Source organism: Gadus chalcogrammus, chromosome 12 (assembly GCF_026213295.1).
Source record: "Gadus chalcogrammus isolate NIFS_2021 chromosome 12, NIFS_Gcha_1.0, whole genome shotgun sequence".
NCBI classification, from domain to species: Eukaryota; Metazoa; Chordata; class Actinopteri; order Gadiformes; family Gadidae; genus Gadus; species Gadus chalcogrammus.
Window position 1 is genome coordinate 32,584,702 of NC_079423.1, and position 13,578 is coordinate 32,598,279.

General features: G+C 50.3%; 2 protein-coding genes across 3 annotated transcripts in view; one reads left to right on the plus strand and one right to left on the minus strand.

The window, feature by feature from the left end:
* Nucleotides 1-59: 59 nt before the first annotated feature.
* trmt1l (tRNA methyltransferase 1-like) lies at nt 60-9,329 on the minus strand. Of its 2 annotated transcripts, XR_008897069.1 has the most exons (17): nt 9,066-9,329; nt 8,341-8,433; nt 8,057-8,119; nt 7,839-7,952; nt 6,873-6,937; nt 6,046-6,202; nt 5,659-5,779; nt 5,244-5,323; nt 4,643-4,892; nt 3,954-4,166; nt 3,253-3,443; nt 2,305-2,377; nt 2,042-2,205; nt 1,863-1,928; nt 1,401-1,527; nt 428-673; nt 60-391 (listed from the first exon to the last, which is right to left on the minus strand). XR_008897069.1 is itself a non-coding variant. In XM_056603558.1 (16 exons), exons 1-16 carry the CDS (start codon nt 9,124-9,126, stop codon nt 478-480), a joined length of 2,034 nt encoding a protein of 677 aa, XP_056459533.1. In that variant the 5' UTR covers nt 9,127-9,329; the 3' UTR covers nt 60-477. The 2 variants fall into 2 exon arrangements, 1 of the variants encoding a protein (XP_056459533.1); XM_056603558.1 differs by having other exon boundaries at nt 60-673.
* Nucleotides 9,330-9,514: 185 nt separating this feature from the next.
* swt1 (SWT1 RNA endoribonuclease homolog) overlaps nt 9,515-13,578 on the plus strand; it is a 22,291-nt gene continuing 18,227 nt past the window's right edge. The window contains exons 1-8 of the mRNA XM_056603554.1: nt 9,515-9,677; nt 9,821-9,977; nt 10,064-10,131; nt 10,251-11,319; nt 11,496-11,546; nt 12,082-12,211; nt 12,465-12,551; nt 13,048-13,239. Of these exons, the coding sequence (XP_056459529.1) occupies nt 9,918-9,977; nt 10,064-10,131; nt 10,251-11,319; nt 11,496-11,546; nt 12,082-12,211; nt 12,465-12,551; nt 13,048-13,239 (1,657 nt within the window). The 5' untranslated portion in view covers nt 9,515-9,677; nt 9,821-9,917. The remainder of the gene's footprint in view (nt 9,678-9,820; nt 9,978-10,063; nt 10,132-10,250; nt 11,320-11,495; nt 11,547-12,081; nt 12,212-12,464; nt 12,552-13,047; nt 13,240-13,578) is intronic.

A 13,578-nucleotide genomic window follows, 5' to 3' on the forward strand; every position in this document is an offset into this window, starting at 1 on the left:
TGGAACAAGTTCAGGCTTGTGTTCTTTTCTGAAGAAAGAACCTGGAATTACATGTTTCACATTCTGAAGAAACCAGGATTTCCATAAAAATGTTTATTATTGTTTTTCTGGCAGAGTAGATCAAACAGAGACACTTCAATTAAATAATAAGTTGACTAGTCCAAACTCCATCCTGTCTGTGGTTCTGCCTTTTTTTTTTTATAATTCACACATCTGTTAAAAGTCCTGAACATCTTATCATTTTTTTTTTTGCAAAAGTACATTCAATAAAAAAACTAAAAGAACCCCACATGTCTACATTATGACATCAGTGCAGTCCGGACTCCACCAGGAACCAGCAGGGCTGGGATCCAACAGAGACCCCATCGGCCCCAGGGGGAGCAGAGAGGGGGCCCCCCAACAGGAGGAGGGCCCCCTCAGAGAGGAGGCCCCCCAGCAGAGAGGGAGCAGAGAGGAGGTCCCCAACGGCTCTTTGCCTCAGGCCGGGTTCTCGGTGGCCGGGCCGCCCTGGTGGCCGGCGGAGGCGTTGCCGGCGTACGAGGGCACGCTGTACTTGGTGAGCACCGCCTTGAACTGCTCCAGCGTGGCGTCCGTGCGCACCCCGGTGGGGTCGAAGTGCGTCCGGCTCACCCTGAAGCCCGCCTCCGTCAGGTACTGGAGGAACTTGTTCAGCCTGCAGGGACCAGGAGAACAACGCTGGTCCGTTGATTCATTGTAAAACAATCAAGCCTTTCATTATGGTTGAATGATTTTAAACCAAAGCCTCATTAGCCCGTTTGAACTCCAGTAGTTAATGAGCAGGCGAGCGTCTTTAAGGCAACGACACTTCATCACACTTCACCTGATTGAACATAGCGGAACATTAATGACATTTCTAGCAATAAGCCCTACTTTAAAACGAACGTCCCTTTGTGTATGTTAATTACCCCTCGGTACTCAAGGCTATATCTGTGGAGCCATGGCCCTCAGAATGAGCCCCCAGACCACGCCTCCCCTAGACCACGCCCCCAGACCACGCCTCCATAGGCCACGCCCCCAGGTGGGACTGGCCGGGCTCTACACGGTGTCCCCAGGGGACCTCTTTCTCAGCAGTAACTCTGGTGGCCCCGGACCCTACAGGCAGACCTGGGGGGCCCCTACTCACCTGGACCCCGGACCCTACAGGCAGACCTGGGGGGGCCCCTACTCACCTGGACCCCGGACCCTACAGGCAGACCTGGGGGGCCCCTACTCACCTGGACCCCGGACCCTACAGGCAGACCTGGGGGGGCCCCTACTCACCTGGGCTCCTGACCCTACAGGCAGACCTGGGGGGGCCCCTACTCACCTGGACCCCGGACCCTACAAGCAGACCTGGGGGGCCCCTGACCCTACAAGCAGACCTGGGGGCCCCTACTCACTTGGGCATGTTGAGGCCCTTGATGCTGTGGCGGTGGATGCTGTAGTAGAACGCAGGATGCTCCAGTGACGCCTCGGACTTCAGCTTCTTCACGATGCTACCAGACTCCTCCCCAGTCTTCCTCTTCCCTGGGGTGAGTTTAAATTGATTGACATGAACAAATGGAAGTCTTTTATTTCATGTCAGGGCAAATAAAGTAACTTACTTAGAGTGGCAATCTCAAGATTTTCCTCTGAATAAATGTCTCTGAATGAGGTAATGATCCCTCTGACCCACTTCTATGTGCAAAATTAGGAATGTTGGCGACACCGTTTGCTTGCGTCTGCCCGAAAAATCACAGCTTATCACCAAAGAAAAACAAACCTTATCTTTGAATGTTTCTGTGCAACACTGTGAGCGTAAACCCACACCCCCTACAGGACGAGAATGGGACTGCTCCTTGAAGAACTCAGAATGATCTCACCTGGCTGGTCTCCAGCGCTGCTGTCCTCCGCCCTCTCCAGTGTCTTAATGACCACCCCACATTCTACTGGAAATGAAAAGGGAAGGAAACCTTCAAGCACAGCCTGACAGCTCTGGTCTGTTTCTGCACGTGGATGAGAACGGACGACTGGCCAGGCAGACCTACGCCCGCGTTGTTACCTTGGTTGGCCAGCGCCGAGGGCCCGTGGGCGAAGGACTTGAGGGTGGTGCAGTCCGACTCACAGATGAGTGTTTTCACCAGAGCCTGGATGTCCTCCATGCTGTGCTGCACGGCCGCAAACAGCATCCTCCTCAGGAAGCCGGTGTTGAACAGCGGCCCGGACCTGCACACACACAGCACAACGAGCTCATCAACGTCACCGCCCCGGAGGCTAGCGTCCGTGGTGATGCTCCCTAACGGGCTCAGAGGGCCAGTGCTTTACCACAGCGGGCCCAGCTCCACCGCCGTCTTGCCGGGCATGCTCCCATGGCAGTGGCAGGGCAGCTGGCTGGTGTCTGAAGTATAGGGTCCGCACACGCACACACACACACACACACACACACACACACACACACACACACACACACACACACACACACACACACACAATTATATTAAACATTTACAAGCACACACAAGGAGAGCATTCAATTAAATTGAATAAACCATGTTTGCCATTTCTTTTAAAGTTGAGGTGCTGTTTATACCATAATACTCTGTAATAAATACCCAGGCCTCTCTTGTAAACCCCTCTGCAGAACTGTAGACAGATAACTTTACTGCCGTGTCAACACAGTTGATTTGTCTTAAAGGTGTGTAGAGATGTGGTGTAGGAGTGATCCATGATACAGGTCCCGGTCCCCTTCTCATCCCCCTCCCCAACCCCTCATGGTACCAGGCCCTGGTCCTTCTCATCCCCCTCCCCAACCCCTCAGGGTACCAGGCCCGGTCCTTCTCATCCCCCTCCCCAACCCCTCAGGGTACCAGGCCCGGTCCTTCTCATCCCCCTCCCCAACCCCTCAGGGTACCAGGCCCGGTCCTTCTCATCCCCCTCCCTAACCCCTCAGGGTACCAGGCCCGGTCCTTCTCATCCCCCTCCCTAACCCCTCATGGTACCAGGCCCGGTCCTTCTCATCCCCCTCCCTAACCCCTCAGGGTACCAGGCCCGGTCCTTCTCATCCCCCTCCCCAACCCCTCAGGGTACCAGGCCCGGTCCTTCTCATCCCCCTCCCTAACCCCTCATGGTACCAGGCCCGGTCCTTCTCATCCCCCTCCCTAACCCCTCAGGGTACCAGGCCCGGTCCCTCTCATCCCCCTCCCTAACCCCTCAGGGTACCAGGCCTGAGGCGGGTGGCGCTGCCCTGGCCGTCTGTATGAGTGAGACACTGACCGTCCACCAGGCTGCCCCTCTTCAGGAACACCCGCTCCTCGCACCACTGGCAGTGGATCAGCTGCCGCAGCCGCTTGGCCGCCTCGTCCGCCTGCGTGGGGCCCCTGAGGACCCGCACCACCACCAGCACAAAGTGCTCCAGCGCCACCGCCAGCAGCACCTCCATGCCCTTATTACAGCGGGCCGCCGCCCTGCAGGAGGAGGGAGGGGGAGGAGGAGGAGGTGGAGGGTGAGGAGAGGAGGAGGTGGGGGGGGAGGAGGGGGGGGGGGTGGAGGAGGAGGAGGGAGAGGAGAGGAGGCGGGGGAGGCGGAGGAGGAGGAGGAGGAGGGGGGGGAGGAGGGAGGAGGAGGAGGAGGAGGAGGAGGAGGAGGGGGGGAGGGGAGAGGGGGGGGGAGGAGAGAGGGGAGGAGGAGGAGGAGGAGGAGGGAGAGAGGGAGGAGGAGGAGGAGGTGGAGGGAGGAGGGAAAGGAGGAGGAGGAGAGTGGGAGGAGAAGAGAGGAGGGGGAGGAGGAGGAGGAGGAGGTGGGGGGGGAGGAGGAGAGGAGGAGGAGGAGGAGAGGAGGAGGAGGAGGAGGAGGAGGAGGAGTGGAGGAGGAGGAGAGGGGTGGAGAGCACCACGTTAACACTGCTGCCCCCAGGGCTCCTCAATGAGGCCCCCGTACCCCCTGGGAGTCTGGAGCGTGTGCAGGAGCAGCGGTACCTGGCCACGGTGGCCACCACCATGCGGGCAGCCAGCTCCCGGTAGTACTCGGTGCGGACGATGTGGCAGCCGTAGTGGCGCAGCGTGACGTTGGGGCTCTTGGAGTACAGCGAGCCCGTGTCCGTGGACGTCACCGACACGATGCCCATGTTGCGCACGTTGCGGAAGGCCGCGTCCAGGTAGTTCACGGTGGTCCCGAACGGGTCCAGGTGACTTTGGGGGGGGGGGGGGGGCAAAGTATCTGTTAACATCAGATCCTCAAGGTGGTCATACTGGCTGCTAGTCCTGCCCTGTGTTTCCACTTTGGAATGTGATGGGGATGTCACATTACTACCCTCGTCCTCATTGAGTCCCATTATGCACCAGGTGCATGAGGAGTCCTCAGGCTTTATCTGAAACAGCGACCCACTGCCTGCCACACTTCTGGACTGCCCTCGGCCATACCATCATCCTAAGCTGTTTTACATTTTACAAGCTGAGCTGTCACTGGTGACTTGTTATACACACCGAATAACAAGTTGTTTTTATCCTTGAAGGAGGGCGATACATGTTGTGTTTTAGGATTGCAATAAAGAGCCCATCACATACTTTTGGTATATATAGTATTTCTTTGGATATACGATATGGCTCGTACTGCATTCTGTTTAGTCCACTGCTATCCCAACCGCTCTGACCGCGCCCACACCTACATATAATCAAAGGAGCGCAGGTGCATCATGACGTTGGCGTCCATCTTGGCGACCTCCACCGTGGCGATGGCGTCCCCCTCGCCGGCCGCCAGCTCCTCGGGCCCCGCGGCGCCCGGAGAGGCCCCGCCCACGCGGATGCTGTTCAGCTGGCAGTTCTCCCGGATCATCTTCACGCAGGTCTCGCTGATGTCCGAGATGGTCACCCTGACCGTGGCGCGGAGGTGCTTGGCCCACTGAAGGCCCATGATCCCTGGGAGGCAGGGAGAGAGAGAACCCCTCATCGTGGTGGTCCTACGTAGGCTGGAAGAAGCTCATGGTTCCCGTGGTTGTTCCGGCTAACTGGGAAAACCGTCCTTACTTCCTATGAGCTGTGCACGCCAGTTAACAGTCCCGGAGCGGAATTTGACAAAGCAATATCCCAAATATATATGTAGACAGAAATCCTCGGAAGTCCCTCTCCCTCTCTCGCCTCTGGCCACCAACCCATGTTACCAAAACCAACTCAGCTCAGAAGTCCCGCCCTCCATTCCAAGCATTCCGGCGGGAATGCCTGGAACAAGGTGAGACGATAACAGAAACAAGATCAACTTGAATGTCCAACCTGTTGCCCCAAAAGCATCCAGGCACTCCACTGGATTCCTCTCCTCTGCAAGAACTGCAAGCGCACAGAACACCAGCTGCCTGCAAAATGTGTCATATTCTTACAAAAACACAATACAGGATGCTTCGGATTCAGTGGCATCTAGCAGTAAGGTTACCAATCAGTAACCAGCTGAATACCCCTTCGCCCCCAACAGGCCTGTACTGGCCTGTAAGGGGCCAGCAGGTACTTATACGGTACATAGATATTATGTTTTTCTAAGGTTAACAATCACACAACATTTCATAGGCTTATACAATAATTAATACATCCGTTCTGCTGGATGCCACTCAATTCTAAACACAAACCTTTGAACAAAATGTGGGTGCTACAATACAGTAGCGTTGTTTAGCTGGATGAGCAGAGCAGCACTGACCTGTTGCTCTTCATCTTACGGTTGAAGTAGGTGTCGGACTTCTGTGGGGTGGTGTGGTTCGGGAGGAGCTGGACATTGGTTCCAAGCTCCTTCATGATCTCGTAGGCCTGACCGGACTGGGCTGATCACAGAGGGCCAAATCAAAATCATCAACATGTGGCTGTATTCTGCCTGTTGGTTGGAGCATTTTGGACGCTTTTTGAACACCTTGGATATATTGTAATGTACAAATAATTCCTTTTGAGGTTCACGTCTACCCTCTTATGTGAGATGGTTAGCAGAAACCATCAGATTATCTACTGACCAACTCATTGACAAAGTGTATCAAGTTAACTGAATGGTGCAGAAACATTATTTTCATCACAAACAGCGCCTTGTCCGCTTTACCCGGTTCATCACACAGCATCTCCCAGTTTCCTGAGTAGCTGGCCTCCGTCTCTCCCTTGTTGACGTGGCGCTTGAGATGGCTGATCATGTCGGTCTTGCGCGCGATGGTGCTGGAGCAAACCACACAGTGGTAGTGAGCCACATGCCTCCCTGATGTCTGGAGGGAGATTACAACAACGACACAAACAATTGGGATGAAGTACGTACAATTAAGGGAGCCGATATCAAATATAGCATGTCCCCAGAAAGTCCAGCCAGTGGTTACAGGGGGCCTGACTCCCAGTAGAGGGGTTCTGAGTTTGATCCCCAATACACATACTAAAGCACACCTATAGGCATCCTTGAGCAAGAACTATGTCAAACAAAACTAACGTGCTTAAAATAGGTAGAATATTTAATCTGACGCCCCGTTACACACTAATAGTTTTTGCTTTCGTGCTCTCAAAGTGTTTTCTGCTCGCTTGGATATTGATTTAACTCGAATGGGTCGTTTTCTTTTTTATCACTAGGTGGGAGGAGCCAGACATTGTATCCCTCAATGTGATTGGTCACATTAAGGCTGCCAGATAAGCCCCAACACCCGTTGACGTGTTTGGAAGATTTCATCAAGCAAGCTCCCATTGGACCAAGAGTCTGCTGTAAACTTGACATCTCATAGCGTGGTTCTGAGAATAATAAGACACAATGTTACACCTCAGACCGTTTGCAGTGGTTAACAAAACATATTGCCATGCGATTATCAGGCACTGTGAACTAAAGCCGAAGCCTTGAGGATGACCCACATCCTTTCAGAGTGGTTGTGATAAGTGCTGTACTGTGATCTGCACCTGGTCTCCACCTGGGCCGGGCTTCAGGTTCCTGCACGGCAGGTGGCAGATGCACATCCGTTGACCTGGTGAGGGGTACAGGTCAGAGGGCACAGGTCCAAGGTCAGAAACAAACGTTACGTTGCATCGTAAACCGAAAAAAAAAATAGTGACTTTTTTCTTTTTTTAAATGTTCCTGAACTGCAGAATCTCCAAATGATAGAAAATGAGTTCCCAGACTTTAATTTATTTCAATTCATCAGGTACCTTTACTGACAACCTAGACCCTATCTCCTGATCCCATTGGGTCCAAGGGACCTCATGCAGACAGTTTCTGAGACTGGTCCAGTGTTGAGGAGAACGCTGTAGCTGTAATCCGCTGCAGTCTGACATCCTTCGGGCCGATAGTAACCCCTCGATGGTCCACTTAAAGTGCTGTTGGTCCACTGACAGGTTCAGATTATATTCTATCATTATAAAAACTAGTTTCTTAATCTTTCGCTTGATCCGATCTCTTTGATATTGTGTCAAACCAAGTCTCACTCAAGGGGAAGTCTCACTCGTAAATCTCGTTGTTGCATCGTTGCAAGAGATTTCCATTTGCTCATTACAATCTCGTGACTTAAGCTTGAGTAAGACTTTGGCAGAAGAATAACAAACAGAATGTGATCAATCAAATCATTGTTTTTCTCTGTAGGGATCCTTTCCATAATGATAAAACATAATCTGAGTCAGTAGAAATAACAGCACATTGGAGGACCTCCATTGAAGGGTTGCTATTGCCCCAAAGGACTTAGACTGCAGTCTGTTAGAGCGGATCACAGCTGCAGCCTTCTCCTCAACGCTGGAGCAAGCTCCAAATGTTGTCAGCACGAGTCCCTTGGAGCCAAAATGTAAGGTAAAATAAAAGGTTATACTACTAGTAGTAGTAGTATTGGGTTAGAGGAGGATGCCGAGAGGTTACAGATGCCAGTCTAGTCTGCACACCCTCAAACTCCACGTAGACCTTCCAGTGGAGGTTGTGGAGGTGGCGCCGCAGCTTGTGGCTGTAGCAGGCCTTGAACTTCTCCTCAGGGCATAGAGGACAGGATTTGCGTCCAGCTGTAGGGCACAGATAAACCAACGTGAACAAACAGAGATACCGTGTTTGTGTGCAGTCTAATGTTTTTTTTTTTTTTTTATTCTCCCGAAACGAAACAACCTACCACCGTTCAGATCTACCAGCTGCTCAAGGACCTCTAGCTGGGACTGGATGGAGATGTGTCTCTCTGCAAGGAAGAAACCACAACTATTTAAATACTATCCCATTGGCGTCAGCTCTAAACCAACCGAAACATAACGATAATTATTATGTCATTCAATTATTATTATTATTATTATATTCAGGCTAAAAAGTGAAGCTGGGGTATAGACAACTATAGTTGAAAACTCATTCGGCGGACTTTAAGTCGGCATTGCATTTGAGTTGCGCCAGTTGAGTACAACCTACCTATTGTGGTAGTCGACGGCTTGGCATCTCCCTCTGTATGCGCCTCATTCTTCACCGCTTGTAGATCATTGGTATCGTGGATATTCGCGACACCTTGCATTTAGATTAAGTCAAAGGTTATTACATCATGGTGTTGAACCTCGGTCTATTTCATTTGTTCCAACCGTTTTAGTTGGTGGGCTTTGACCATAGGTTTTAACACTGACGAGATGTATTTGAGTTGAACAACACTCAAACGATATTACATGATAATATTGGGTTTCAATAACAGTCATTTGAGAGTCATTGCCCATTTGGGGCATCGCATGGAGCGTTTCTGCTGAAGACCAGAGGACATCACAGGACTGCGAGAACTGTGCGCCTTCGAGGTCCTGCCGCGGAGCTCCGTGAAGAGGCCGTGTTGTGGGTTACAGAAATGAACACGTCCACGTCGTTTTTTTTATCTTCACATTATAAACGGTCGACAGAGAGTGAGTTAGTGACTATATGTAATTCATGGTTGCAACGCAAGTCTAATCTCTCATTTCCTTATTTGAGTGTTATTTTTACTACTAGGTCCCATAGCGGAGCTCCGTGGTGAGGCCCACACCTTCTTCAGCAGTTATAAACTCATATCCATAGCAACGAAACGACCTCGTTTGAATGATGCACTCAAAAACTATTAAGCGACTTTCTCTTGTTGCGTACTTCACGTCTAAAATGCAAATGGTTGCCATTTTCCCTACCTTTTATATCGACGTCCTCCTGATGAAGCTGGACAGCGTCTCTCTCGTCGAGCTCCGCCATTACGGACTCAGCGGGGCGCCTGACTGCATATTATTTTATGGTGGCTGGTGTGGCCGTAAAATACGCAAATCGAAAGCGTATAGGTATATATATACTTATCTCCTATTCATTTGATCACACAATTTAAATTAAGAAACATTTGGAACATCCATGATTGGGCAAATGCATACTATTTGATACGTTGCGCAGTAATAATAAATTACACATTGCCGTATTTGTTTTGTTGTTTTGTTTTTATCTGTATGTTTAAAAATCTTCCAAAAGCATTTGATAAAATACAGAAATGTAGGTGCCTTATTAATAAATTCGTTATAATCAGCCCAATGTGAGATTTGACGAAATGTTACTTTAACTAACAGAGTACCTTGAACTACAAATCCCAGCTGTACGGCTGGGCCACTTCCGCTCACATGACCGGATGTTTGAGCCTTTACACAATACGGAAGGGAGCTAAAAGTTGCGCTATCCCTTATTATTCTTACATTACCGTGGATAGTGTTAATAGGTTTAGTGTGTCCAGAACAGCGTCCTGGAGGAGACCGTAAGTCTCCGTAAGTTTGAAGTTTTCGTTGTCTAATATGCAAGATAATAAACGGCAGCTGACTTCAACACAATGTGCCTGAATACAACTACAATCTTACTGTAATAATGTAATATATATACACCACAGTTGCTCTATCTCCCTTCCATTTAGCTATATAATTATACTTGGATAACTTTTTTCGACAAAGCAAACCTCACGATATGAGTTTTGTCAACTGGAACATTGTTGTCAGTTAGGAACGTGGGAAATGTCCAAAAGTAAGCCCAGAAAGAAAAAGTGTTCGTCCTCAGGTGGCGAGGAAGAGAAGGTATGAAACAGTAGATCCCTTCCTCGAGTTATTATCCCACTGCCTCAGGCTGGCTTCTAAAATTGCATCTGTCGTTACTTCCAAAGGTTGCAGGAGGCCATTTCCTAACCAAAGATAATTTAAAGAGAAAAGATTCTAGCGTCGTTCCTGATAGGTATGTCATCCATTAAAAAGGTTGTCTGTTTTTTCCACTCGTTTAATTTCTTATATTTTGTGTTACTCCCACTCCCTCTTTGGGATTAATTCAGTTGATGTTTCTTCCTTTACTTTTAGCCAACAGCAGAAGGAGTATCATCTTCCATCGAATAAAGATGATTCCAAAAGCCACCGTCCCATCAAAAAGGCTGTTTACAAACTGTCCAATAAAAGCGTTTCAGAGCAGATACCTGTGGAAATTGATGTTGGATGCAAAAGAACCCAAAAGGTTGAAATTCCCTCCAGGGAAAAAACGTCCTCAACACAGACTAAAGGGGACCCCTCTTGGAGCACCCCGAGGCGTCCAACAGAGGGTGCTGGACGCCTCCACCCACGGAGCATCCACACTAAAGACACTCTCCGTCCAACAGCAGAGAGGACAGCCCAACATGGACCACGTATACCGACACCCCAGAAGGGCTCCAGCAGGTCCATACATCCTGCTGAACAGAAGCACAAGCCTCCGTCAACAAACCCGCCTCTGGTCCCAGAGAAAGCCTGCAAGAGAAAAGCAGACACTGCTACTGGGACGACGACAAAACCGAGCAGGATCACCTCCTCCTCGGGGAAGGAGTCGACGGTGAGAGGAGGCTGGAAGCCCCTCAACAAGCCATACAATGACGAAAGAGGAGAGCCCCCGAGAGCCAGGTCCTCTGTCAGGGCTCCACCTCATTTGACCACAGAGCAATCGTCCACCTCCAAAACACAGGCTACCTCACATCCAAGGCCCAAGCGGCCTACATGGACCCTGGCCGGACCCCATGTGGCCCTGGCCGGACCCCATGTGGCCCCAGGGCCCCCCTGTGTTCAGGGAGCAGGGGGCCCTCTCACCCCAGAGCGTCCAGCGGTGAGGTTTAAGATACCAAAGAAGACCACTTTGTGTTTAAAAGACGGTGTTAATAATACCACAGTTCATAATGAGGAGGGTCGCGTATCGACACAAACCACGAGCACCAGGAGGGGTCCGGCGCTCGCTGGTCTGAAAGGCTCTAATGGGTTGAACCCTGAAGGATCTGGATCCGTCCAAAGTGCCCACAGCACTGCGGTAGATCCGTTCATTTCACCTCAGAGGGGAAACGATGGAAGTTCAGCCGAGTCAAACCAACCGATCTGGCCCCGCGTTGAGGTGCCACCATCAGACAAACTGGTATGCTCCTTTGTGTTTTGGATTGAATTGTCTACATAGGTATTGGTGGTGTTGGTCTTCTGCATGTTCTGCCTCATTGCTCTAGAGTTGATGGTGTTGTGATCTGTGGATAATATATGGGAAAGAGGGGAGGATTTTGATGCCCATCAACATACTTATCTCTCAATGTCTTCCAGAATTCACACGACGAAGGAGCAAGCATCACTACTGACGACAATGATTATGAGGTAGTGCTACAGATTCACGGCTATTTATTATTATATTATTATAACTGAAGGAGAGTTTCACACAATGTCACACATTCCAAGCCACTGACTTGGGGCTCTTTGCCCATTATATTAAGAATAATAACTAATGGTTGCTTTGTTGGTGTATAATTCTATTAGTACGATTGTTAAATTGACAAGATATGTCGAGAGGGCGGGCTTGAAGTTGTTTGTAGAACTACAGATCACATGATTGAAATCCTTCTTACTTTGACATTTTGATGTCATAGCCAATAGGACCTATGACAATGGCAATATGACATCATAATGTGTCTTGTTTGGAACCCTTTCAGTTGGTCTTACTTTCATCGTTTTTAGTCTCTATAGTAGTATAGCTAGAGAGAGCATGTAATATTAACTCATCATTCTAGTATCATTCATCATTCGAAGTAGGATTCTGTGGATTGGTATTATGAACAGAATGACTGTTTTATCCTGATGATGTGTTCCTCTATGATGAGATGCTGCTGGCCTTACTGATGTGTGTGTTGTTCAGATGCCGGTGGTGGAGGCCCTGCACCAGGCCCGCACTGAGAGGAGGCTGGAGGTCGACGTGGTGCAGAGCTATGGAGAACTCACCCGGATGGACACGGACGCACACGACCATGGAGAACCCCCACCGTTCAGTGAGGATAACCCTAGCTTTATCTGTTTTGTTTGCTATATTTATATATATTTGTGGGAATATATTATCTGCTATACTGAAAAGAAAGTACTGGAAGTGTTTTTATTTATTTATAAAAATTAATTGTTAGTGCACTATTTTCTCATCCATTTTCAAATTGGTTGATAATATTGGTTTTCTTATTAAAAAAAAAAATTGACGGGCTGGAAATGTGGACGTGAAATGCAAGCTTTTGTCTGTTTGCGTCTCGCCAGAAAATGAGTTGATAGTGGTTTTGGACACGAACATCCTTCTCAGTCACCTGGAATATGTCAAGAAGATCATATCCCATGGCCTTGGAGGTACAATGCTGACTTCTAAATCAATGAAATAAAAATATCAGTTGTTATACGAAAAATGAATGGCATGTCAATGGATGGCATGCCACTGGATGGTATTGGCTGTCTTATTCTTTTTCTTTTGTGAAAATGAAAGCTCTCCTCTCCTCTCCTCCCCATCCCTCTCCTCCTCTCCTCCCCGCTCTCCTCTCCTCCTCTCCTTCTCTCCTCCCCCCTCTCCTCCCCACCCCTTTCCCCCTCTCCTCCCCGCTCTCCCTTTCTCCTCCCCACCCCTCCTCCCCACCCCTCTCCTCCTCTCCTCCCCATCCCTCTCCCCCTCTCCTCCCCACCCCTCTCCTCCTCTCCCACCCCTCTCCTCCCCACCCCTCTCCTCCTCACCCCCTCTCCTCCTCTCTCCCCCCCCCCTCTCCCGCTCTCCTCCTCTCCCCCTCACCCCCTCTACCCCTCTCCGTCCCTACCTCCACCCTCCCACCCGGCCCCTCCCCCCGTCCTCTCCTAGCCATGGGCTTCGCGGTGGTCCTCATTCCCTGGGTGGTGCTTCAGGAGCTGGACTCCCTGAAGAACAACAAGGTGCCGAAGGGCTCTGTGGCCCACCTGGCCGTCCCGGCCGTCCACTTCATCTACAGCTGCCTGAAGAGGCAGGAGCCTCGCCTCTGGGGCCAGTCCATGCAGCAGGCCTCCGAGGGAAACCGTGAGTCCCTCCTGACCCCCTGAACGAGAAGCTGTCCGATGCAGCGGTCACTGTGGTTTGGTGGAGGCGGTGATCATCATGAGGTCACTTCAGGTCATTTGTAGTCACCGTGAAGCCCGTTGACGACCAGTCGTGGTCCTTCTCGTCAGCGTGACCTTGTTGTGGACGCTGAACGGCCGCCATGCTATGCCATCATCCTCAGTCTGAGCCGGCTCGCACAGTTACCGCACGGCGACAATGAGGAAGGTTTAAGCGAGCCTAACTTGGTTTTAGTGGCTACTATCCAAAATATTGGAATAGTATCCCAAATAGAAAAATACGCCCTGGTGTAAATGCATG